Source organism: Zootoca vivipara, chromosome 16, assembly GCF_963506605.1.
Source record: "Zootoca vivipara chromosome 16, rZooViv1.1, whole genome shotgun sequence".
NCBI lineage: Eukaryota > Metazoa > Chordata > Lepidosauria > Squamata > Lacertidae > Zootoca > Zootoca vivipara.
The window spans coordinates 21,250,756-21,274,787 of NC_083291.1; the positions used below are offsets into that span (position 1 = coordinate 21,250,756).

The following is a 24,032-nucleotide window of genomic DNA, read 5'->3' on the forward strand; positions in this document are numbered from 1 at the left end:
CCTCAGCAAACAGCAACAGAGTACTGCAACAACAACTCCATTTGTAGTGCAAGCATGGTGGTTGCTCACCATTTTTGACGTCCTCGAATCAATCCAGCAAGACAACACCGTGGGATATTTTTCTCCCATGAGTGTAACTCAAGGATAATGGAGAAAGTACTGTCTCTCCCCCCCACCCCCACCATTCTGGATTTCCTAATTTCCATGCTGTTTGCTTCATTTTGGTAAAATGCATATACAAATGCCCACTTGTGAAATAGTGGTGTTAACATTCCATTTTGCAACATCTTTCCTGTTACACATATCAGCATGCAATGAATTGGCATGGTTTGTTTTCACTGTCTTGTGGCTTCACTTTTGTCTTCCGTAGTTAATGGATGCGGTGCTACCGGCTCCCAGAACTTTTTTTTTTTTTAAAGCAACCAAAAATATTCCTTTTGAAACGCAGGTTCTATTTCTGATTTCAACACCTGATTTTAATGAGACTCTTTCCTGAATTCCAGTCCCATGCCCTAGTTACATACAAGCACATTGATTTAATAAGAACCCTGCTGGGTCAGGGCAATTATCTAGCCTCCTGTTAGCCTCCTGTTCTCATGGTGGCCAACCAGACACCAATGGGAAATGTGTAAGAACCTGAGTGCCACAGCTCTGCTCCCACTTATGGTTCCCAGCAAATGTTGGAGCTACACTGCCTCAGAAACTGAAATTTCAATGGCATGTATCCACCTCACTCATGGGAATAATTTTTTTAACAGCTGGCCCTGAGGGGGGTCAAGTCATCACCAAACATTTCAAAAGACTCTTCTTCAGATTTCTATCAAAATTCACAGTGTATTGGTTTAAACACCAGTAAGTGCTTAATCCCACTCTCGTCTCCAACTAGAGATTTAAATGTGGACTTTGTAGTGGTTCTATGGACTCGGTTCTGGCTACGCGTAATATTATAGAACTGTGAAACTGAGGTGAAGAGGTGAGCTTTTCTTATCTGTGTAGACCAGAGGTTTCCAAACTTATTTGGCCTACCATCCCCTTTTCCGGGGGGTGGTGGTGGAAAATATTACTCGGCACTCCCTTGGAAATCTACCTCCTTTAAAGGGAACAAACAGAAAGATGCAGGGACATATTTGCATTCTTTTATGTCTCTATATTTCTACCTACCCCCTACAACATTTGGTGTGTTGATTTGGAAAATAATCATGGCGACTTTTGCTCTACGTTACATGTACAAATGGTTTTTCAACATTTTCTTCTTTCATTATGCTTCCACCACCCCCTTTATTTTTATTCAACGCTCCCCAATTGCACCCGAGGCTACTACCATCCCCGTCCCCCCGGATTGTTCCAGCGCCCCCCAGGGAGCAGAAACACTGCTGCTGGCCCTTCTTGGGTTCTGTTTCTTGGTCATACAAGAACTCCAGGGGTGGACTTTTAGATGATAAACTGACAGGCTGACCAAATCAACCAGAAGCATGCATAATATCCAGTCGTTTTTAACTTCCATTTTTATTCACACATCTGGAGGGAAATACTCCTTTTAACTCAGAGGGAACGCCTTTTGGAAGAAAATGAAATAAATGCAGCAACGGCGTAAGCATGCGCAGATTTTCATTTAGTAACGCTGGCATCAAATGAACTATGGGCATGATCCAATCCTGATCCTGGGTACCTGCCTGCTAGGCACTTTACACCAAGCCATCCGAGGCTAGTGGACTAATGTCTGACAATTTAAGGCCAGGGATCTGGGGAGCGGAGCGGAAGAATCTGGCTGCACTGAGGAAGAGTGGGTCCAGATGCATTGATATCAGTGATCAGTTTGCACCTGTCTGGGGCTAGTGAGGATAGATGTCCTGCTGCGGGGATTTTCCCTAGTGTGCTGTGGTGGAGGGTGTCATCATGGTGCCCAATCCTCGCTGCCGACGCAACGCCCAATGTTCAGTTTGGTTTCCTCTTTGCATTCATCGTTGCCTACACACAAACAGAGTGAAATCACGCCCCAGCTTTTTGTCAATGCAGTTGGTTTTCTCGATGCTGCTTTCCTGAGCTCTGCAAGTGAGCTCATTTTTTGAGATCCTGTGGGAGGTGCTGGACAGACCATTTTTTTCCTGCTAAGCCTTCTCATTCATATTAGCTTTGCCACGAATCAAGGGGAATGTTATTACATCAATCCTAAACTACTCTGTGCTGCTTTGAAAGTAGCTGCAGCCAGCGGCAGTTGCACCCTCTTCCTTTATAATTTCTATACAAGAATACATTGCAAATTGTATGTATCTATCTATCTATATATATGGTTTTATATAATTATTTACCCCCCTCGGGTTATGTACATTTTAAATAAGGCAGCAGGTTAAATAACAGACACAATTAGTTTGGATAGTAACATGTTCCGCAGCATGAATTAATCGATGAACGCCATCAGCTTTCTAGGATTGTCTCTCGAAGAAGAGTTCAAGTCAGTCTCGGACAGAGCCACACTCTGATGGGAGCCCTTCTGACCTCCTCCACTCCGCAAGGCGCTTCTTGAACCATTTCTGGAGAAACGAAAGAGACGTGGCAGGATGAAAACAGAGAAACTGAGCTGGCATAATAAATACAGCTGAGGGCATATGGTAATTTCACTGAGGGTGAGCTGCTGGGAATGCAGGATGCACAGGGAGAAGAATGCTGAGCCAGGTATGGTCTAGTTCATGGTTTCCCAAACTGCTATTGAACTACAATTCCCATCATCCTTAGCTAGGAGGACCAGTGGTCAGGGATGGTGGGAATTGTAGTCCAAAAACAGCTGGAGACCCAACGTTGGGAAACACTGGTCTACAGGTGAAACTCGGAAAAATTAGAATATCGTCGAAAAGTGCATTTATTTCAGCAACGCAACTTAAAAGGTGAAACCAATAGATGCATGACATGCAAAGCAAGATATGTCGAGCCTTTATTTGTTGGAATTGTAATTATTTGTCGTTAGGCGGGTCAATTATAAATGGAATGTAATTAATGAAATGTAATAGCGATGTTTATTTTTGTATTTGTTTTATTACTGTGGAATTTCCAAAAGAAAGCTTTTGTAAAAATAATAAATAATAATTGCATTACTGAAATAAATGCACTTTTCGACGATATTCTAATTTTCCGAGTTTCACCTGTACACAGCAGAATGTGATGGTAGATCCGGTGCGGGGGAGGGGACTGAGTGGACTGTACCACTTCCACTTCATACTGCAGGTAAAATATTGTATATTTTAGAATGTCCCATTTTTTAAAAAAAGTTCCTGCAGGTGAGCAAACTCACACATCAGGGAGAAAGGTTGCTACACAATCCACTTCTTGCTAGCTTTCTGCATTCAGAGAGGGTCCTCATCCCAGTACAAGAGACATTCTAAATATATGGTCCTCCACTTGCAGCTTGTGGTACACTCCATTCTAGAACCTCAAGACTCCACCACTTCATTCCGACTTCCTTCTGCTGCATTGTAGATTAGGAGCCAGACCTAATCTACATTGCACCTGTGCCTTAAAAATTACACTTACAAATTGCAATTCTCCTCAGCAAAAGCTGTTATGGGAGTGGGATAATCTAGATTGGGACTACAACATAGCTGCCAAATTATCCCTTTTTTAAAGGGAAATTCCCTTATGCTGAATAGGCTTCCTCGTGAGAAAAGGGAAAACTTGGCAGCTATGGACTACAATGCGTTAGCGAGAGAGTTTAATTTTTCTCTTTATGCTATTTTCCTCTCTTCTGTTATTTGCTGCAAATAGGGCCATCAAAGGTAGAAGGGAACATTGCTCAATAGTTACGAACTTCTGCCCCGTGTGGCTGCAGGCTGTTGTTTTTGGACAATAAATATAATCAGGCTAAATAGGAAGCAATGACTTATTTAGAATATGGAGGAAACAAGACATTCCCAGGAAAGGAAAAAGATCAGAGCCAGAATAGCAGACTAGGGGCAGACCTCCCCAGACCCATATAGTGTATACTTTAGATTTTCATACATTTTACACTGCAATGGTTTGGGGGGGGGGGAAACAAATCTTGAGTTTAATCTTGAGCATAATTTGGGCTTCATCTGATATAGATCTGAAATATGTGACTCAAGGGAAGGCAGCCTCCCCTCGGGCCTAACTTGAGCCAGCGAGAGACCTAGAGATTCTGCTCATCACAATGGGGACCTCATGTTGGTATCAAGTTTCCCACTCACAATCCTGGCCAATTTGCTATCTTATTGCTTGGAATCATGACAGTTATGAAGTAACCCCCAACCTCTTGTTAATGGTGGGTGCCGTTGGCGTTAGAAGTACGAAACTCACTACATGGTGGGCAGGATAAACCACTAGCAACATGGCTGGAGGTGCCCCAGAGAGGTACTGAAACACTGTCAGGCCAGTTCTGTGTCACTTGATTGCTCAAAAAGTCGATGATTCATAGCTGAATGTGTGAAAGGTCCCTAATGGAATGAAAACCACTGAGGGTCGGATTAAAGGTAAAGGTAAAGGGACCCCTGACCGTTAGGTCCAGTCGCGGACGACTCTGGGGTTGCAGCGCTTATCTCGATTTACTGGCCAAGGGAGCCGGTGTACATCTTCTGGGTCGTGTGGCCAGCATGACTAAGCTGCTTCTGGCGAACTAGAGCAGCGCACGGAAACGCCGTTTACCTTCCCGCCGGAGTGGTACCTATTTATCTACAGTGGTACCTCGACTTAAGAAGACGATCCGTTCCGCGGCCGTCTTCGTAAGTCGAGGTTTTCGGATGTCGAAGCGCGCACGACGAAAAGACTTCCGGGGTTGTCGACTTCGGAAGTCGAAGTGTTCGGATGTCGAGGTATGACTGTACTTGCACTTTGTGCTTTCGAATGGCTACGTTGGCAGGAGCAGGGACTGAGCAACGGGAGCTCACCCTGTCATGGGGATTCGAACCGCTGACGTTCTGATCGGCAAGCCCTAGGCTCTGTAGTTTAACCCACAGCGCCACCCGCGTCCCTTCAGATTAGATCCACCTTAAAAAAATAATAATCACATGCCTATCTTGTTCATTAATAGGGTTGTTGGGGTGGAAGTCTAATTTTAATTAGAGACAGGGGCTGGATCTTCCCGCCAAACCTGCTTTTCCTTCTTTCAATCCATCACTACAAACACATCATGCTGGGAGGAAAAGCACAATCGGGGAAGTAAGGAGAAGCCTTTTCTATTTATTGTGATTCAGCAACCATGGCTGGCCTTGTCACCCCCACCCCCACCCCCCAGTCACCACTTCTAAGTTTGGCCCTGAGGTAATGTGAGGTGGGGACACAGAGGTCTTGTCCGTGGTTCTGCCGACCAATTCACATGTCCAAGTCACCCCCTTGCTGTTGCAAACGTTGAGAAAGACAAACATCTTTCTTGAGAGAGAATAATAGAATTGTAGAGTTGGAAGGAACCCTGAGGATCATCTAGTCCAGAGCTTTTCAAACTTTTCATGTTGGTGACACACTTTTTGGACACGTATCATTTCGTGACACATTAATTCAGTTTTAATAGCAAACCGGAGGTTAAACTAACCCCTTTCCAGCCCTGGAAGCATTCGCACAAAACACCTACACACTGTAGCCAGAACACTAACGTGTCGCCACACACAGTTTGGAAAACTCTGATCTAGTCCACTCCCCCCTGCAATGCAGGAATATGCAGCTGTCCCATTTTTAATGGGTTTTTTAAAAAAATGTTTGATGTTTTATTATGTGTTTATATGTGTTGGAAGCTACCGTACCTGCCAGAGTGGTTGGGGCAGCCCAGCGAGAATGGGCAAGGTAGTAATAATAATAATAATAATAATAATAATAATAATAATAATAATAATAATAATAATATGGAGATCAAACCTGCAATCTTGGTGTTATCAGCACCACACTAACCAACTGAGCTATCTCCAGCCAGTGGGAGGCTGTGGTTAGGAAGACCCTTTGAAAGCACTGAGACCAAGGGAGAAGATTTGGTCCCTACAGGCCTGGATCCTGGGGTCGCAGCTGGCCTTTGCGTTCTGCGGCTCAGTCACTCACCAGAGTCTCTTCCTCAGACAGTCCTGCCTCAGCAGCTATGAGGCAAAGGGTGGCTGGGTCCGGGTGCTTGTTGACTTTGTTGAAGTTATACTCCAGAATCTCTATCTGTTCCTCTGTGGGGCTGGCCGCCGTATTGGTGGACATCTTCTCTTGGCACAAGTTTGCCTGCAACAGTGAGCTGCGGAGAAAGGCATAGGGACAGCGGAGTCAGACCCGATCTTTGCTGCAACTGAGACAATTTTGGGGACACACACAATTTTTGGGGGGGGGGGATGCTGCCTTACTGAGTTCTGCTGTTGGTCCACCTAGTTCACAATTGTCTGCACTAGTGTTCTTCAATCTTTGGTCCCCCAGACTTTGTTGGACTACAACTACTGTACCATCATCCTTGATCATTGGCTAAGATGTCTGAGGATGATGGGAGGTGTAGTCCAACAACATCTGGGGACCCAATGTTGGAGAGCACTGGTCTACACTGACTGCCAGCGACTCTTCATGGGTTCAGACAGGAGTCTTGCCTGCCGATGCCAGACAGGGAATCTGGGACCTTCTACATGCCAAGCAGACGGCCTACCACTGAGCTAAGACCCTTCTCAAAAATTGTCCAATCTTGCCATTGATCATTTAAATGTGAAATGCTGAATTTGTAATCTGCATGTTCGACCCCCCTTCGTAAAATCCAAAGCACAAATGAAAAAAGTGTTGAAAAACACCTTTGTTAAGAAACCAGAAGCTTTTTTACTTGGGATAGTTAGAGAGGAAATACCTAAAAAAGATACTATGTTTTTTCTGTATGCCACAACAGCAGCGAGAACTTTATTGGCTAAGAATTGGAAGAGTGAAGATCTACCTACAGTGGATGAATGGCAGATGAAGATGGTTGAATTTATGGAACTGGCCGAGCTGACCAGGAGACTTCGTGACCAGAGGGAAGGGTCGGTGGAAGAAGATTGGAAGAAATTCAAAATATATTTAAGAAATAATTGCAATATTGGAAATGTTTAATATAAGATTTGGAAGTACATGGAGGCTGTAGAGGAGGATTTGTAGAGGTAATATAGTATATCAAGATTTAGATATAAGTGTTAAATAAGAATTTAACAAGTAGCTCTGAAGGCTGGACCATTTTATTTGGCATTTCCCACTTCATGTTTAGAATGAATGGAGAGATGAAACTCCTTGCTGAGACGACCTGGCCAGGCCAATCTGATGGTTTCTGCTACACCAGCTGTTGCAAGCTGCAGTCTAAGTCACCATCCTCTGCACACCTGACAGCAAAATACAAAGCACAGGAAGAGTTGTGGTGTTGATGCAGTGCAGCCACACTGACAACTATTCCCTCAGAATCTCTGGAAGTTCCTTCAAGTCACTCGGCACCCACACAAGATGACCCATGCATAACACCAAGCAACACATGGCAACGACCTGACATCACCATGACGTCACTGCAAGGCCTGCTCCTTCATATATTGTGTGCATTTGTGCAGAGAGATGTCTCATGAGCGCATGCACAAGCATTCAGACATCCCATTCTGTCCCTGTCAAGGTCACCCACTTTTTGGGGTGGTGCTAAAGCGAGACGGAATACCCGGAATTGGCTGTTCTGTTTATAAATAGCGTGTTGGTTTTATGCTTGCCGAGCTGCATCTGAAACCGAACCCATTTCCTCATTTCTAAAAAAAAGACTCTCCTGAATTGGGAATGGGTAACTCAGTAAATAATTCAGCAGACAAGGAAAGAATTATATTGTTAGGGTTGCTGTGGCTCATGATTCTCTAATGGACTGCAATTTCTCCTGCTTGGTGGTGGGTGTGGTTTTCCCCCGTTTTAGAAATTTAAATGTGTAGGACTTAACTGCATATTATTCGCAAGAACTTTCAACACAGTCTTTAAAAAAGAAAAAAGAAAGAACAGAAGAACAGCCTCAGTAGGGGGAAATTTGGAGCTGAGAAGCAGCCCCAAAAGTTTAGAGGGGTGATGTTTAACCTACAGCTTTGCCACCCCCAAATCACCCCTCCTAGCTGCTGTTCAGAACTGACATTTGACCTTATTTTGACTTCAACAACTGGAAGGGGGGGAAATCACTGGAGGTAATTGGGAGTGGAGAATCTAGGAGGCAAGCTTTTCATATAGGACTTCCTCCAGAGTTGTAGCTATGGGGTGGGGTGGGGGGTCTAGCCAGGGTTTTTTGCCCCAGGTGAAGCCTCCAGAGGGGCGTCATTAAGGCTCCATGTGTGTGCCAAACTGGGTCTTTGACCTGGGTGAAATAAAGCCTAGTTTTGCCACTGCTTCTTCAGGGATGGATGAGATCTCTACCATACATTTAAAGCACATCCAACACACATTTAAAACACACAACTTCCCCCAAAGAATCATGAGAACTCTGGTTTTCCCTTCACAGAGGTACAATTCCCAGCATCCTTAACAAGCCACAGTTCCCAAGATTCCTTGGGAGAAGTCGCATGCTTTAAATGTATGTTGGATGTGTTTTAAACATATGGTTAAATCTGCCCACAGAAATACAGAAATTCTTGGAGGAAAAAGGCTATCAATGACTCCTGCTGGCTATGTGCTCCTCCAGGATTAGAGGCAACCTGCTGTTCTTGCCTGCCTAGAACATGTTCTAGTTTACTCAGTCCCTAGTACAGTGGTACCTCGCAAGATGAATGCCCTGCAAGACGAATTTTTTGCAAGATGAATGCATCTTGCGATCTGATGGTTTTGCGAAAAATTCATCTTGCGAATCGCAGTTTCCCATAGGAATGCATTGAAATTTAATTAATGTGTTCCTATGGGCAAAAAAAAGAAATTTCAATGCATTCCTATGGGAAACCGCGATTCGCAAGACGAATTTTTCGCAAAACGAATTGACTCACGGAATGAATTAAATTCGTCTTGCGAGGCATCACTGTGCCATTTTTCAATACCAAGCTGCTCTGTGCTGGCATTATTTGGAAACACAGTAGAATTGCTGAAATGTAGCAAAACTAGTACTGACTTTCACTCATTCTCCCCAAACTTTTCAGCTGTTCCTTCCCACCTTTAGAAGTTTCACCCACAACCCCTGAAGGTTTTTTGGGGGGGAAAACAGGAAAGCTGTTTTGTGGGTGTTTTTGAAAAAAATATTTTTATTAATTTTTTTTAAAAAAAACAAAAAGGCAACAAGAAAGAAAAAGAACAAAAGGAATATACATAACATAATTTGATTCCACCAACTTCCGTCCCCCCCCCCACAAGCCCCCTCCTGCCATGAGCGGGTCCCATGAAGGTGAACAGCCGATGATGATTCATTTTAGGATTGGGTTTGTCCTCCCCCCTCCCCCATCCCAAAGCCCCCCTGCCACCGAGGAGCCCCAGAGATACAAGGGAGAAGCCAGGGGAGTGTCCGCCCAGCCACTTTTCCATAAAGAACCCCCCCCCAAAAAAAGGCAGAATAAAAAACAAAAAGGAAAAATACATATTCATTTCCATAAACATTGTTATAGGGGCTTCCCCAACCTCCCCTTTCCCAGTTTTCCTTTGCAAATCATTTTTGACAATTTCTTTTTTCCAAATCTTAATCTACATACAAATTTTTAAACATAATTTTTATCACTTTCATAAACTATCTTAATTCAATCTAATCACAATCTATTTTCCTTCCCTAGCCTGATTTTTCCCCTCAATAGACCTCCTTAATTTCAAACCTTTTTTCCATACCCAATTCTTATTTACAATATATTTATTCTAGCAACCCTCCTCTCCCCAAGGCCCGGCCCTCCCTCTCCTCCAACAAAGTCTCAAATCCACAGTCCAATTTTCAGCCTTTTAATCCGTCCTAATAATCACCAATCTATTTCTCTGTTTTGTGGGTGTTGATGCAGACTCTGGTAGCAGCATTTCAGAAGCAGCAGAACAGAGACGCAGAATGGCAAAGAAACTTCATCAAGGTTAACAGAGAAGCAGAAAGCCACAGAAGGAAATCGATTATTCTCCTGTCTCCAAATCTATCTAAACCACCGGACGTGATGCTCCTTGGCAATATTTAAGCCTCTGCAGAGAGATACAAAAATAACACCAAGATATCCTTTGTATCCTTTAAAAGTCTTTTTTTTTTAACATTATATGACTTTGATGCTGTTGATGGATCTTCTTTGAAGTAAACACAACAAAGAACCTTGAAGATTAATGAACTGTTGCACAAACTTTGGTGGACCAATGTCCACTTCATCAGATGCATGAAGGTTAATCCTGAGCATGCATGTACTGTACATGGTACACATGTTCAGAATCCCAAAAGTACAGACGTCCTCCTTATTGTGCATTAACCAGGATTTGCACTCGCAATGCTATTGGGGCAATCATCCGTGACCCTGCTTTTAATTTGCACCTGCAAAAGTTTTGGGAAGCTCATGCTGCTTCATTTCCAATCAGTGCATATTGTGCAACTTTATGTCAAAATCCTATAGCTTTTCATGCCACCAGTGTTTGTGTGTCTCGCTTCTTTTTTGCACCACAAGCCTTCCAGACAGCAATAATGTGGTGACAATGGAGAAGCATATGTATAAAAGAGGGTGCAGAGAAAGGTTTCCAAGGAGATCGGAAATGCTACAGCCCAAGTCCTGCCCATGTTCTGTCATTGCCCATCCTGCCAGTTGAACAAAAGGGATAAAGCAGCAAAGTATCGGACCTGTAAAAGGGATGGCGAAAACTGATAGCGATAAAACCAGCTAGACTTGCACACTAAGCCTCCTGCCTTGAAACACCCTAATAAAGCAAAACAAATGCACCACAAATGCACTAGGACAAGGGCAGGTGCTATATATTGCAGAATACACCTGCAATTAAACACCAGTCTGGAGGTCCCCAATGATTGTTACCTTATTAAACGTGATTGTTCACAAATGAGCCTCTTGTAACTGATCGTGCAGACAACCCAATGAGCCAACTAACACAAGTACTCTAGTGATAAAAATCCACTGGGCAGAGGCTGTTCTTTGAAGCGACTTGCCTAATTCACTCCCCTGGATAGCCAGCGTGGCCTAATGGTTAGAGCGTTGGACTCAAACCTGGGAGAGAAGGGTTTGAAACTCTACTCGGCCATGAAGCTCACTGGGCGACCTTGAGCCAGTCGCAATCTCGTAGCCTAACCTACCTCATGTGCACCACCTCGAGCTTCCTGGAAGATAATGGTGGTGTATTAATTAATAAATATGGCACCCGGGGTGCACCGCCCCCCCCACTCCCTTGCGACGCTACTGCCATGACGGAAACCAGAGCACACGGAAACTCCGTTTACCTTCCAAAATGGTCAAAGGCCTGGAAACAATGCCTTATGAGGAACAGCTTAGGGAGCTGGGTATGTTTAGCCTGGAGAAGAGAAGGTTAAGGGGTGATATGATAGCCATGTTCAAATATATAAAAGGATGTCATATAGAGGAGGGTGAAAGGTTGTTTTCTGCTGCTCCAGAGAAGCGGACACAGAGCAATGGATTCAAGCTACAAGAAAGAAGATTCCACCTAAACATTAGGAAGAACTTCCTGACAGTAAGAGCTGTTCGACAGTGGAATTTGCTGCCAAGAAGTGTGGTGGAATCTCCTTCTTTTGAGATCTTTAAGCAGAGGCTTGACAGGCATCTGTCAAGAATGCTTTGATGGTGTTTCCTGCTTGGCAGGGGGTTGGACTGGATGGCCCTTGTGGTCTCTTCCAACTCTATGATTCTCACCGCAGCGGTACCTATTTATCTTCTTGCCCTGGCGTGCTTTCGAACTGCTAGGTTGGCAGGAGCTGGGACAGAGCAACGGGAACTCACACCGTTGCGGGGATTCGAATTGCTGACCTTCTGATTGGCAGGCCCAAGAGGCTCAGTAGTTTAGACCACAGCACCACCCACATCCCATTTTTAAAGTGCAGCATGGTTGGGGAAGATGACCTACTTTTTTTTACCTGAAACTGATGGTTCCTGCAGAGTTTCATTCTCCCCTTCCTAAAGAATGCAAAGCTAAACTAAACAAAATGCACAGTCAGCTGATCTGTGCTCATGGGGAAAGACTGAAGTTGCTCCTCATATCCAAATCCAAGCCCTTGTGGGTGTGGACTATTGTACTCTGGTCTAATGTGAAGCAGAGGAAATTGGATAATGCTAACTAATGCACTGGGGTTGGACCAACCCTGCGTTTCTAGGGATGAAGACATAATCCTGCACACGAGCAGATTGGCACATCCAATTTGGCTGGCAGCAAAGGCTCATGTCAGTAAATTGTAACACCCCCACCACAACGCGTTCCATATATAGAACCTGCAAGAATCAATTCGGAAGTCAGTGAAGCAAACAACTCTGTAGGCAGGAAGCCTATTGAAAGAGGAATAATCTTAGGCATCCTTCATGCTACTAAGGTATTTACACTTAAACTGCAGGGTTTTGTTTTTTTATGAAGATGGCATCATCTGCATGGTTCTGATAATTATCAGGAGCATAGTAGGAGTTGGTAGGGAAATTTAACCCTTTCCTCCCCATCTTGTGGTCCCAAGGGGCAGCCCTCCTCTGAGTTGCTACTTGCATTAAGAAGAAATCCCCCACTGATGCTTTTCAAAGCAAATACCAGCTTCAAAAGAGGGGTCTTCCTCCGGTCTGCGGCAGGATTAATTTTCCAGCCCTTGCCTGCTGCTGTCCAGATAATTATTAGCATCATAGCTGATGCTATTTGCATTTTTTTATTTTTTAAAAAAGCCGCGCACAACTGCACCTTACATGGAAATAGCTACTTAATGCCTAATTTTGTTTCCCGCTCAAGCCGTAAGCTGCTGTGCTGACAGAGCGCTTAGCAAACTCGCATTTTGAAATATGAAATCCGTGTTTTGCCTAACAAATGCGAACGGGAATGTTGAGGACTGTAGAAAGCGCGTGCAGGCTTGGTGATGCCCCCTTCATTTCTATCTGAATAGCCTTTACTCAAATACAGCTTTATATAACTCCTGTCAACCGACTGCATTCACCCCAAGGATCATTAGCTACCTGCTAACAGCAACCGGCTGACCTGGCACTCCCAAGGATGGAGCAGTAGAGCACACTGGGCTCATTCACCAAAGGTTGTTTTTGGGATTGTTCTGTCCCCGATTTGAATAGAAACTCAATCCCGGACCAGCCTCTCTTCCAGGAAGCACAGCTTTGTTGCTCGCTCTTCCCTGCCCTTGCTCACTCAGCAACCCTTTGGCAGCTCTTGGGTCCCGAGGAGAGAATAGCTGTGCTATGGTGCTCAGCCCCCCTGCTCAAAGCTCGAGTAGGCCAAGGTTGGCTCGGCATATTAATTCGCCAAGCGGTGCCAGCAAAGAGCTGTGGCAATGTGTCAAGCGCCACAGTGTCTTCTTCCAGTGAAACCAAATCAGTGAGAAGAGGTTGGAGAGTTAGGGCTCTTCCGGACAGTTCTTTTTATTGTGCACTCAAGATTATTTCATACCCCTCAACTGCCCCAATTAAATCGGGACATCCACGGGACATCCACGTGTTTTTGTGCACCATGCACGGTGCACAAAAACACGTGGGGTCATGAATCATGTGACTCACACGGGAGCGGGGCCGGGAAGACACGATTCCTGGGTTTTGGTATCAACATGTTGGAGGGGATGCTCATGATGGTATTATTGGGGCGGTTATACATGACCCCACTTTCAATGTCCATTTGAACATACTGAGTCCCAACCCAAGAGTTCAGTGCAACATCATTTATTCATGTTTTTAATGGTCTTACATTGGCTTGTGTGTGGTCTATCGCCTTGCTGTATTTTTTTTAAGGAAAAGTAAGGTCTGTAAACATTTAAATAATTAATTTATATTGATGTTTTTATGGACTTTGTTGTCATTTTGAGCACTGCATACTGCCTTGTTGCATTTTTACAAAAGGTGTGATCTATACATATTTTAAATAAATACATATATAAATTTATAATAGCTGAATGGGGATGAAAGTAATATAAAGGTAAAGGGACCCCTGACCATTAGGTCCAGTCGTGACCGACTCTGGGGTTGCGCGCTCATCTCGCATTATTGGCCGAGGGAGCCGGCGTACAGCTTCCAGGTCATGTGGCCAGCATGGCAAAGCCGCTTCTGGCGAACCAGAGCAGCACACGGAAACGCCGTTTACCTTCCCGCTGTAGCGGTTCCTATTTATCTACTTGCATTTTGACATGCTTTCGAACTGCTAGGTTGGCAGGAGCTGGGACCAAGCAACGGGAGCTCACCCCGTCCATAGCTGCCAAGTTATCCCTTTTTTTAAGGGATTTTCCCTTATGCTGAATAGGCTTCCTCGCGAGAAAAGGGAAAACTTGGCAGCTATGACCCCGTCACAGGGATTCGAACCGCCGACCTTCTGATCAGCAAGCCCTAGGCTCAGTGGTTTAACCCACAGCGCCACCTGGGTACTTGGCAGAGGGTTGGTGGGATGTGGAGGGTTATGGTCTGGCTGACTCCTCCTCTCTCTTTATTTTTATTTAATTTCTTGCGTTTCTATACTACCCAATAACCAAAGTTTTCTGGGCGGTTTAAACAAAAAATGTTTAAATCATGATGCACAATGCACATGACATCTGAGATAGAAAAACAGCACAGTGTAGAGTCAAAACGTACAACAGAAGAGACAGCTGTGCAAATGATCTCAAATGCACTTTCTGAAAGGCCTGGGGCAATACAAAAGGGCTTCACCTGGTGCTGACAATACTACAATGTGGGCCTTAGGAGAGCCTCCCTGGGTGTTCCACAATTGAGGCACCGCCCCAGAAAAAGCCCTATCCCCATTAGTCATCTGTCACCCCCCATTTCGTAGGGGTAGCTGGAGAAGGGCCTCTGAAGATGACCTTATGGTCCAGAAAGGTGTGGATGTGCGTATCCTCCAGGTCGCTTGGCCTCAAGCCACTTCTAGCTTTAAAAGTGAACATGAGAATTTTGAACTGGGACTCCTGGAAACTGACTGGTAGCCAGTTTTGACAGCATAGTGTCAGCATAATCTATATTGGCCAGTCCCAGTGAACAGTGTGGTGGCACTATTTTGGGCAAACACAGGTTCCTGTGCCCTTTTGAAAGGCAGCTCCATGTAGAGGCGTAGCATGGGTTGCCAGGGCCCGAGGCCATGCGGTTGGGTGTGGGAAATGGACAGAGTACACATGCGCATTCAACTGCATAGCAGCGCCCGTGTCAGGTATGATCATAGCTGCCAAGTTCCGGATTGAAAAATCCAGGACCAGCAGAAGCACAGCACCGGAAGTCGCTTCTATGCGACTTCCGGACATGCGTAGAAGCAACTTCTGGTGCTGCGGCCATTTTGGAAATGGGCAGAGCGGCACCAGAAACATGGCCGCCGGCAGGAGCTGCTTTCCGGGGGATTTACGGGATATAAATCCATTCGGGAGACCAGCAGGAAACAGTAAGAAAATATGGGGGTTTCCTAGGCAAAACGGGATACTTGGCAGCTATGAGTATGATGGAGTCATGAGACCCCAGAGCCAGGGAGGTAAGTAACTACAGTGGTACCTCGGTTTGTGAACACAATTGGTTCCGGAAGTCTGTTCATAAACTGAAGCGTTCATAAACCGAAGCAAACTTTCCAATTAAAAGTAATGGAAAGTGGATTAATCTGTTCCAGATGGGTTCGCAGAGTACTCAACCTGAAGCGTACTTAACCCGAAGCATGGGTGTAATTGGTTCCGGAAGTCTGTTCATAAACTGAAGCGTTCATAAACTGAAGCGAACTTTCCCATTGAAAGTAATGGAAAGTGAATTAATCTGTTCCAGATGGGTCCACGGAGTTCGTAAACCGAAAATTCATAAACCGAGGTGTTCATAAACCGAGGTTCCACTATATACAACCTTCAGAAGACATGTGAAGGCAGCCCTGTATAGGGAAGGCTTTTTTAAAAAAAAATGTTTGATGTTTTATTACGTTTTTATGCATGTTGGAAGCTGCCCAGAGTGGCTGGGCAACCCAGTCAGATGGGCGGGGTATAAATAGTAAAATTATCATCATCATCATTATTATGGAATAGGACATACCTATTTTTATCAGAGAAATGTTGGGGGGGGGTATGGTGCATGTGTGTGCTCCAACTCCAACACACACACACCTACACACACACCATCTGGATTTTTAGCCTGGCTATGCATCTTCCACAGCTGGCTGCTGGCCCAAACAGTAAAATTCTAGTCAGGCCAGTAAAATGCCTAAGCAAGTGGCACTTCTTAATTAGCAGTTGAGTTGCCAACACAGCCTGAGCTAGCCCTCCACGCAGCAGGAAGCCATTGGGTTATACTCAGCTCACCTGAGCATAGGTGAGCTGGAGACAATCATCTGTGGGCAGTGAGCAACTAATGTTTTAAGACGTTGCTCAGGCGATACCTTGGCAAACGTGTCTTTATCCCATGTTTCCTAAGATATTGCAGGGGTGGAGGCTGCAAGAGGGTTGGCAAGTGGGAGGAAGGAAAATCTAGCCACTGGGACACCGGCCAATCCTCCCCTGCAAATGTCATTGCCTGTGGCGCTCTCCCCAGGCACATCGCGTCCATGTTTGGAGTCTAGTTGGGGTTGATGTTTGAAGGAGGATAACTGCAGCAGGGGAGAACTGGCCTGTAGGGGAATATTGAAGCAGCCTTCCCTTATCCATTGTGCCAGTCCTTCAACTGCACCCCAACCTCCATGGTAGTATTACAAGAAAGGGTAGGGAAACAAAGGGGTTCTAGGGTTGCCAGACTCTATAGAGGACAGGACTTCTGTGCCTTTAATTGCCCTGCTCTCTTTTGAGTCTGGAAACCTTAAAGAGAAACCAGCAGACCCTTTGCTTGGAAATTAAACAAAGGGTCTGCTGGTTTCTCGTTAAGGTTTCCAGACTCAAAAGAGAGAAGGGCAATTAAAGGCACAGAAGTCCTGTCCTCTCTTGAGTCTGGCAACCCTAGTTGCAACGACAAGCTAGCACCAGGCAACCACAACAAACGCTCTTCCAAAACACTCTTTGTTTTTGTTTTGTTTTTGTGTGTGTGCTTTTTTGCAATTTAATCTTAACGATCTTCAGGAGCAGGCCTTCGAACCTTGCCAAGAACCTTGCCCCACCCCAACTGAAAGGTGGAAAAGCTTCCGGGAGCGTTAATATGACAGAGATTGGCACTTCTGAAACTGGGCACCTGATGCATTCAGCTGAGTCCTCCAATGTCACCCTGGCCACCTGTCTCAGTGACCTGTCCCTGGGATTTTTTTATTTTTTTATTTACTAAGGAACCTAGGGAACAGGTGCAAGAGCATCAAACAAATATCGCTTATCAAGCAGCTTGTTTGAATAGCAGGTATTTGGCTGGCGGTTGTCTTCCAAGAACAAACGGCAGGCTTCTCATTCTGCCCGGAAGAGAAACCTCTCTGTTAACATGCTCTTTTCTTCCTAGCTCTGTCATAAATTGACAAGTGTACACCTGAATAATGCATGTTTCTGGAGCCCTGCAGTGCTCAGCACGGCCTTTCAATGGTCCCTGGATCATGCTGGAAGCCATTGCTCAAGTTGCTATTCTTAGCCTCTGTTTATTTCTCACTCCTTCCATCCTCCTCAGAACAAACTGTTGGCAAGCGCTATCCTCATGGAAAGGGGCATAGGCTATCTTTATAGGAAAACACATACATTCCATAGTTTTTCTACCAAGCTCTGGTTTTCTCAATTTGCTGAGCTTACAAGGGGCCACAGCAAAATGAACAAGGCGAACAGGGGCTGCGTATACCCCATGCATTTAAAGCACATGATTTCTCCCAAAGAATTCTGGGAAGTGTAGTTCCCCGCCCCTCACAGAGCTTCAACTCTCAGCAGCCTTAACAAACTACAGGTCCCGGGATTCTCTGGAGGTCCTCATGTGCTTTAGATGTGCTTTAAATGTATGGCATGTATACAACCTGGAGTTTGGCAAACAATAAAGCAAAACTCAACAGTCACAAAGCATTATTTCACACCTGATTTTTCTATATACAATATGACCGCCTCTTGAGGATTTTGCATAGTTTGTTGACTTTTGATGGCTGGTGGTTACTAGCTGGTAAAATTTGCATCCATTAAAAAAATTAGAATCTCGACAGTTGGAGAAAACAAGTCTGACTTTCGCGGCTGATTTGAAAGAACCCGCTTTGCGGAGACGAAGGGGAAACTTTTGCCTTTGAAGACACGCCAAACGCAAAAAGATCCTCATTGCCTGCTCCCCCTGGCTGAGCTGGTACATTGTAAATGAGCAGTTTCCTACAAAAGGTACCATAAATGTCCAATACACTTTTGCATAAGGCAGGATCGTGGAGCCAAAGCAAATACTTGCAAATATTTGGAGTCTGGTACACATGTGTTGCTGCTCAGATTTTGAATGGGGAAGTTACGTTTTGAATTCAGCATTCGAATTGTCTTTTTGAAATGTAACATTTCCCTCTCCAAATCGGAGTACTTTGGATTCGTCGGCATCGTTTGGGTGTTCTGTCGCTGTCACATCATAAAACACAGTTTCACGTCAACTGTCTAATGCTATTAGATGCTAAAACCAATGATATGTCAAGAGGTACTGTAGATATATTAAGGTAATCTTTATCAAGGCAACATGCTCATGTATGAAAATGTCAATAATAATAATAATAATATATTATTATTATTATTATTATTATTATTATTATTATTATTATTTATACCCCGCCCATCTGGCTGGGTTTCGCCAGCCACTCTGGGTGGCTTCCAACAGAAAAATAAAATACAGTCATCTATTACTGGTAAACATTAAAAGCCTCCCTAAACAGGGCTGCCTTCAGATGTCTTCTAAAAGTCTGGTAGTTGTTTTTCTCTTTGACATCAAAAGTGAGCTGGCCATTACTTCTCCCCCACCTCTGTTATTTGTTCCTTTTGACTCTGCCTTCCCTATACCGTCAAAATGTAGATTGTAAATGCATCTTTCTTTTTCATCTTCTGCTGTTGCTTTGCGAGTGGCATACACTCGGCAGTGCTTTATAAAACAACATCCAAAAAACCTATAGCAGCAGCAGCAGCAGCAGCAGCAAAGATGCAGGAAGAATGTTCCCTGTCTGCAGCATGTAGTTTGGAAGCAAATGACATTCCTCTCCTCCTGGATCCCCTTTCCTAAAGCTGCCCCGGCTTCCTTGCACATTCCTAACCCCTTTTTGCCTTCCATCAGAGAAGGAGCATCAATGAATCATTTAACTTCAGCCTGGGCTCTCAGGTGAGATCAATGCGTTCTGCTCAGTTTTGCACTTACCTGGGGAAGAACCGGATCTTCTTTAAGCAGCCGAGATCCTCCAAGAATGTTTAAGTACCTGTGCAGGCGGTAACCTCAAACAGCTCCTTTCTGCATGTGTGTGTGTGTGTGTATGAATGAGAGGAGTGTGTGACAGGCAGGTGTGTGTGTGTGTGTGTGTGTGTGTGTGTGTGTGTGACTTGAAAAACCTGCACCACAGGCAGACTGAAACTCACAGCAGCTGCTTAGCTGTTCAGCCGCTCTCCCTGCTGCAATTCAGGTTTGGCAGTCAGCTTGCTTATGCAGGAATATGTGTGTGTGTGTGTGTGTCCTCTCCAAATATATCTGCTAAACTCTTCTGGGTTGCAACCCCCCCCCTTCCCATAAAACAAAAGCAGGATTCCTTAGGAGCAGATGAAAGCAGGAGCGAGAACAGAAGGGTGCGGATTCTTGGCTTGTTTCTGCGGAGTGCAGCCGGTTATGGAGTGCCAAAGAAGGATGCTGCTGCAGCCCGTCCAAGGAGCCCTCGCCCCCTCCGAGGAAGTCGTTTTCATGAGTTCTGCTGGACTTCTGCCACTGCGAGTGTCATCCTGCCAGTTGCCTAATTAACCTCAAGTTGTTTCCCTTTGGGGGATGGAATGTACATATAGACCAAACAGAAAAGGGAGGCATGTCTCTGTTGCAACTTCCAGCTCCTCCACAAAAGCCGTGCACTCAGTTTGGTGTGGGCACATCCTGGCATCTGAGCAGGGCACACCGGAACCGAAAGAGAGAGAGAGAGAGAGAGAGAGAGAATATGCTGTGTGCATGTGCCCAGCACATGAATGCCGTCACATGTTGCGCAGGGGAAAACATGTGCGAGGATGACTTACCTGCTTGGTACTCGGGAAATGTAGCTACATGTGGGAGGAAAGTGCCACTCCCTCAAGATCGCCATGTAAGAGTCATGAAGCGGGAACTGTGGTGAGAGGGAGCCCAGCATGGAGGGCCGCAGAAGGCTGAGAAGTGGGCCGGGCATGAACAGTGCAGACATACACACTATACCTTTAAAGCACGGTCAAAGCCTGGATGGCTCAGTTGGTTAGAGCGTGCTGCTGCTAATGTCAAGCTTGCAGGTTCGATCCCTGTATGGGACATTTTCCTGCATTGCAGGGGGTTGGACTAGAATGATCCGCAGGGTCCCTTCCAACTCTACAGTGCTATGATTCTATGAAAGCATACCCCCCTGCTCAAAGGATTATGGGTACTGTAGTTTGCCCCTCACAGAGTAATCGTTCCCAGAAACCCTTAACAAACTATAGTGCCCAGAATTCTTTGAAGGGGGAAACATGCTTTGAGTGTGCTTTAAAAGTTACAGAATGCTTTTCAAAGAGCCATTGAAATTTGGAGCCTGGGAATCTGGAAACTGAATCTATGTACTCCATATTATATTTCTGGTAGGGTCATAGGAAGCTGCCTTATGCCATCTCTACCTCACAATTACTTACCGTAATAAGCATCTAGTTACAGGTAAGTAGCCGTGTTGGTCTGATGTAGTCGGAACAAAATTTTAAAAATCCTTCCAGTAGCACCTTAGAGACCAACTAATGGCCATACCAATGCCAAACTTGGTCTATAAGGTGCTACTGGAAGGATTTTTTAAAATGTTGTAATAGCATCTGTCCAGGATTCCAGATCCAACTCTTCCCCCATCTGCACCTAGAGATGCTAGGGATTGAACCTAAGACCTTTCGTAGGCAATGCATGTGCCACTCTGCCACTGAACTACAGCCCAGTTGTTGTTGTTGTTGTTGTTATTATTATTATTATTATTATTATTATTATTATTATTATTATTATTATATTTATTTATACCCCGCCCATCTGGCTGGGTTTCCCCAGCCATTCTGGGCGGCTTCCAACAGAAAAATGAAATAAAATAATCTATTAAACATTAAAAGCCTCCCTAAACAGGGCTGCCTTCAGGTGTCTTCTAAAAATCTGGTAGCTGTTTTTCTTTCTGTTTGACATCTGATGGGCGGGTGCCACCACCGAGAAGGCCCTCTGCCTGGTTCCCTGCAACTTGGCTTCTCGCAATGAGGGAACCACCAGAAGGCCCTCGGTACTGGACCTCAGTGTCTGGGCAGAACGATGGGGGTGGAGACGCTCCTTCAGGTAAGGCTGGGCTGAATATTTATAATAGGCAGATCCATGGATCATTGTCAATGGGACGAAGTCCATAATGCCCTTGTGTAAGTGAACAGTTTGTGTTCTCAGTTCACCCTGATGCTGTCCAGCAGTGATATAAGGAGAGTATGGGTCCTTTCCTCCCCAGTTCTGCAGAAGTGAGAGTCACACCCACCCACATCCACCAGTTTGGGAAGTAGCTGGCCTCTGCTTTGTCTCTCACTTCTCTGCCTTCACAGTTAAGCTGCATCATGGCCCATAGCGTAGCAGAGGGTGCCATCACCACGGCAGGCAGACCTGAAGAGGAACACAAGAGGCTTCAGGAGGAAGCAGAAAGCAAGCACGCAGAAGCTGTCATCACCGTGAGTCAAGCTGCAAGGGCTGTTGCACCCAGTCACCCTCGTGGATGACTTATGCCATGGAATGGATGTGCAACTCTGTTGACCCTCTGTTGACCCAGCTTTCAATGTCATCGTCCTTGGCATCCTTTTGGGCCGACTGGCTGGTTTAGGGCTTGAGGACATGACCTTGTGGTGGTTGGGAAAGGCAGTGTGCCATGGATGCAGAGGAACCAGCTGGGGAACCACCAAGGGAAAGAGGCTCAGAGCCCAGGGATTAGTGGTGGTGCGGGAACAACAATGAGTGGCCAGAGGGAGAAGATGAGGAAGAGGTGATGTCGGAAGCTGAGAAGGCAGCAAGGCTTTGTGAGCTGGGAGAGTCTGTGGCAGAGAGAAGTCCAGAATCAGGGGCAGAAGGTGAAGCAGAAGAACAGGGGAAGGGAGGCCAAGAGGCAGAGATGAGCCAGGCTAGTGTAGAGTCACGAGCTTTCCTCCTCTCCACTTTTGACTCCCAGAAGCAGAAGAGGACTGAAACAGGTAGAGCAAAGGCAAACTGCTTGAAGACATAGGCTCTGATTGCTTGGAAAAAGTCCTGGAGAGGAGGGAACATAGATAGCTGTGGAGAGGCAGGGGCTTTCAGTCTTGGCAACTGATTTCATGGGACAAGACCACCGGAAATGAGCTCCTGTCATAGGAGTCAACTCCTAGGAGCCAAGGGGTCTTCGTCCGTCCCGTCCCCCCAAGCTATAGCAATGGAGCTATGTAAAGGGCAACCAAAGCAGTTTCTATGCCAGATCTGGACCTAAACCCTGGTTGAAATGGATCTAGAAAGTCAGTTTTCTCCAAAAGCATCTGGATCTTATCCGCAACACAGATGTTTGCTACACTCCCCTACTGACACTGTTGGTTTGATCAAATGTAGCATTTTAATCCCTAATCTTGTCTGTCTGATTTGGGATCAACACCCTGGTCACTTTTGCATTTCCTCAAAAACCGAAGTTGAGGAAGCTTGGCTGAAAATCAGGAGACGCTTTTAAGCTCAGCTGTGCATGCGTTAAACTCTTTAGTTTAAGAATGGTTTAAGGCAGCCGTCCCCAACCTGGTGCCCTCCAAATGCTTTGGACAGCAACTCCCATCAGAATTATAGTCCAAAAAGATCAGGAGGTCCTAGGATGGGGGAAAGTGGGTTTAAGATACAGGAAGAGGTTTGCTCTTTGTGCAGAGTTCTGATGGATGAGGTTTCCTCTGGTCTTTTTGTGCTGTGGCTCTAGATTCTTATAAACGCCCACATACTCTCTCCAAGTAGTGTGAAAAACAGCAATTTGGGTGGACGTTCTGTAGATAAGAAGCAAAACCCCTCCTGTCAAGGAATAGCTCAGATTTGCCATTGCAGCTGATCTGGGGCCAGCTGCGGTGCTATTTTAGCCGGTCCCTGGCAGCCAAATGGATTCAGGGTCTTTTAGCAGCAAGAGAAAAAGTGTGCAGTAAATGTCAGGGAAATGCTAAAGTCTCTTTTCCCAGCCTCCCCCGAATCCTTCCCGATCGAGATCTGACCCTTGGGAACGAAGCGATTTGGAGACGGATTTAACAGGCTGGACTAGACTTGCGTCTGGTTTTGATTACTGCACATTTCACTTGGTCCCAAGCATTGTGTCACTGCTGGGCAATGTTTTGCAGCAGAATTTCCATGGAACTGTACCTGGGAGCAGACCTGAAGGGAGGGGCTTGTGTCTTCTTGGTAGTGAAAAGAAACAAGCAAATCTCACCACTTCTGTTTTCAGGGGTCCTTACAGAAGCATCTTTCATTCTGTCCCCCCTCGTTAAGACCCTAATATGCAATGCTAGTTTTCTCCATGCCTAAGGAGAGTGCATTTTTAAAGTCTGGACTGTTAGAAAATTCTACATAGCTCCGTAATGTAAAAGGAGAGATGATGCCAGAAATGTAATGCATTCATCAGTTTCCTTGGGAAGGAACTTGCTTTGTGGGTCTGCAAAAGACCTTAAGAATCACCAGTCCTTTTTTTCTGGGAGGGAAATGGTGGGGGAACTAACTACAATGTTTGTTTGTTTGTTGCAGGCCCGTAGTGTCACCCCCACCCCTGGCTATGGCTGAATGTGATATGTGAGTAATAAATTCAAGCAGACAATGACCAGGATTAGAAATGGCCACAACTTTATTGATTACAGATACAGGTGAATTTTTAGCTCAGGCATTGGGTGTATATCCATTCCAGCCCCCCTCACAAAAAACCCCCCACAATTATTTAATTTTTAA

General features: G+C 45.3%; 1 protein-coding gene across 1 annotated transcript; it reads right to left on the reverse strand.

The window, feature by feature from the left end:
* Window positions 1-1,487: 1,487 nt before the first annotated feature.
* On the reverse strand, window positions 1,488-19,976 carry HOPX (HOP homeobox). Its single transcript, XM_035097185.2, has 3 exons — window positions 19,275-19,976; window positions 6,031-6,208; window positions 1,488-2,531 (listed from the first exon to the last, which is right to left on the reverse strand). Exons 2-3 carry the CDS (start codon window positions 6,172-6,174, stop codon window positions 2,454-2,456), a joined length of 222 nt encoding a protein of 73 aa, XP_034953076.1. The 5' UTR covers window positions 6,175-6,208; window positions 19,275-19,976; the 3' UTR covers window positions 1,488-2,453.
* Between the last annotated feature and the right edge of the window lie 4,056 nt (window positions 19,977-24,032).

What these genes read in the sequence shown, in the direction of transcription:
- HOPX (XM_035097185.2), bottom strand. Translation starts at nt 6,174, where the DNA reads ATGTCCACCAATACGGCGGCCAGCCCCACAGAGGAACAGATAGAGATT. An exon ending in TGTCTGAGGAAGAGACTCTG is followed by an intron (nt 2,532 to 6,030) that starts GTGAGTGACTGA and finishes TCGTTTCTCCAG; the next exon opens with AAATGGTTCAAGAAGCGCCT.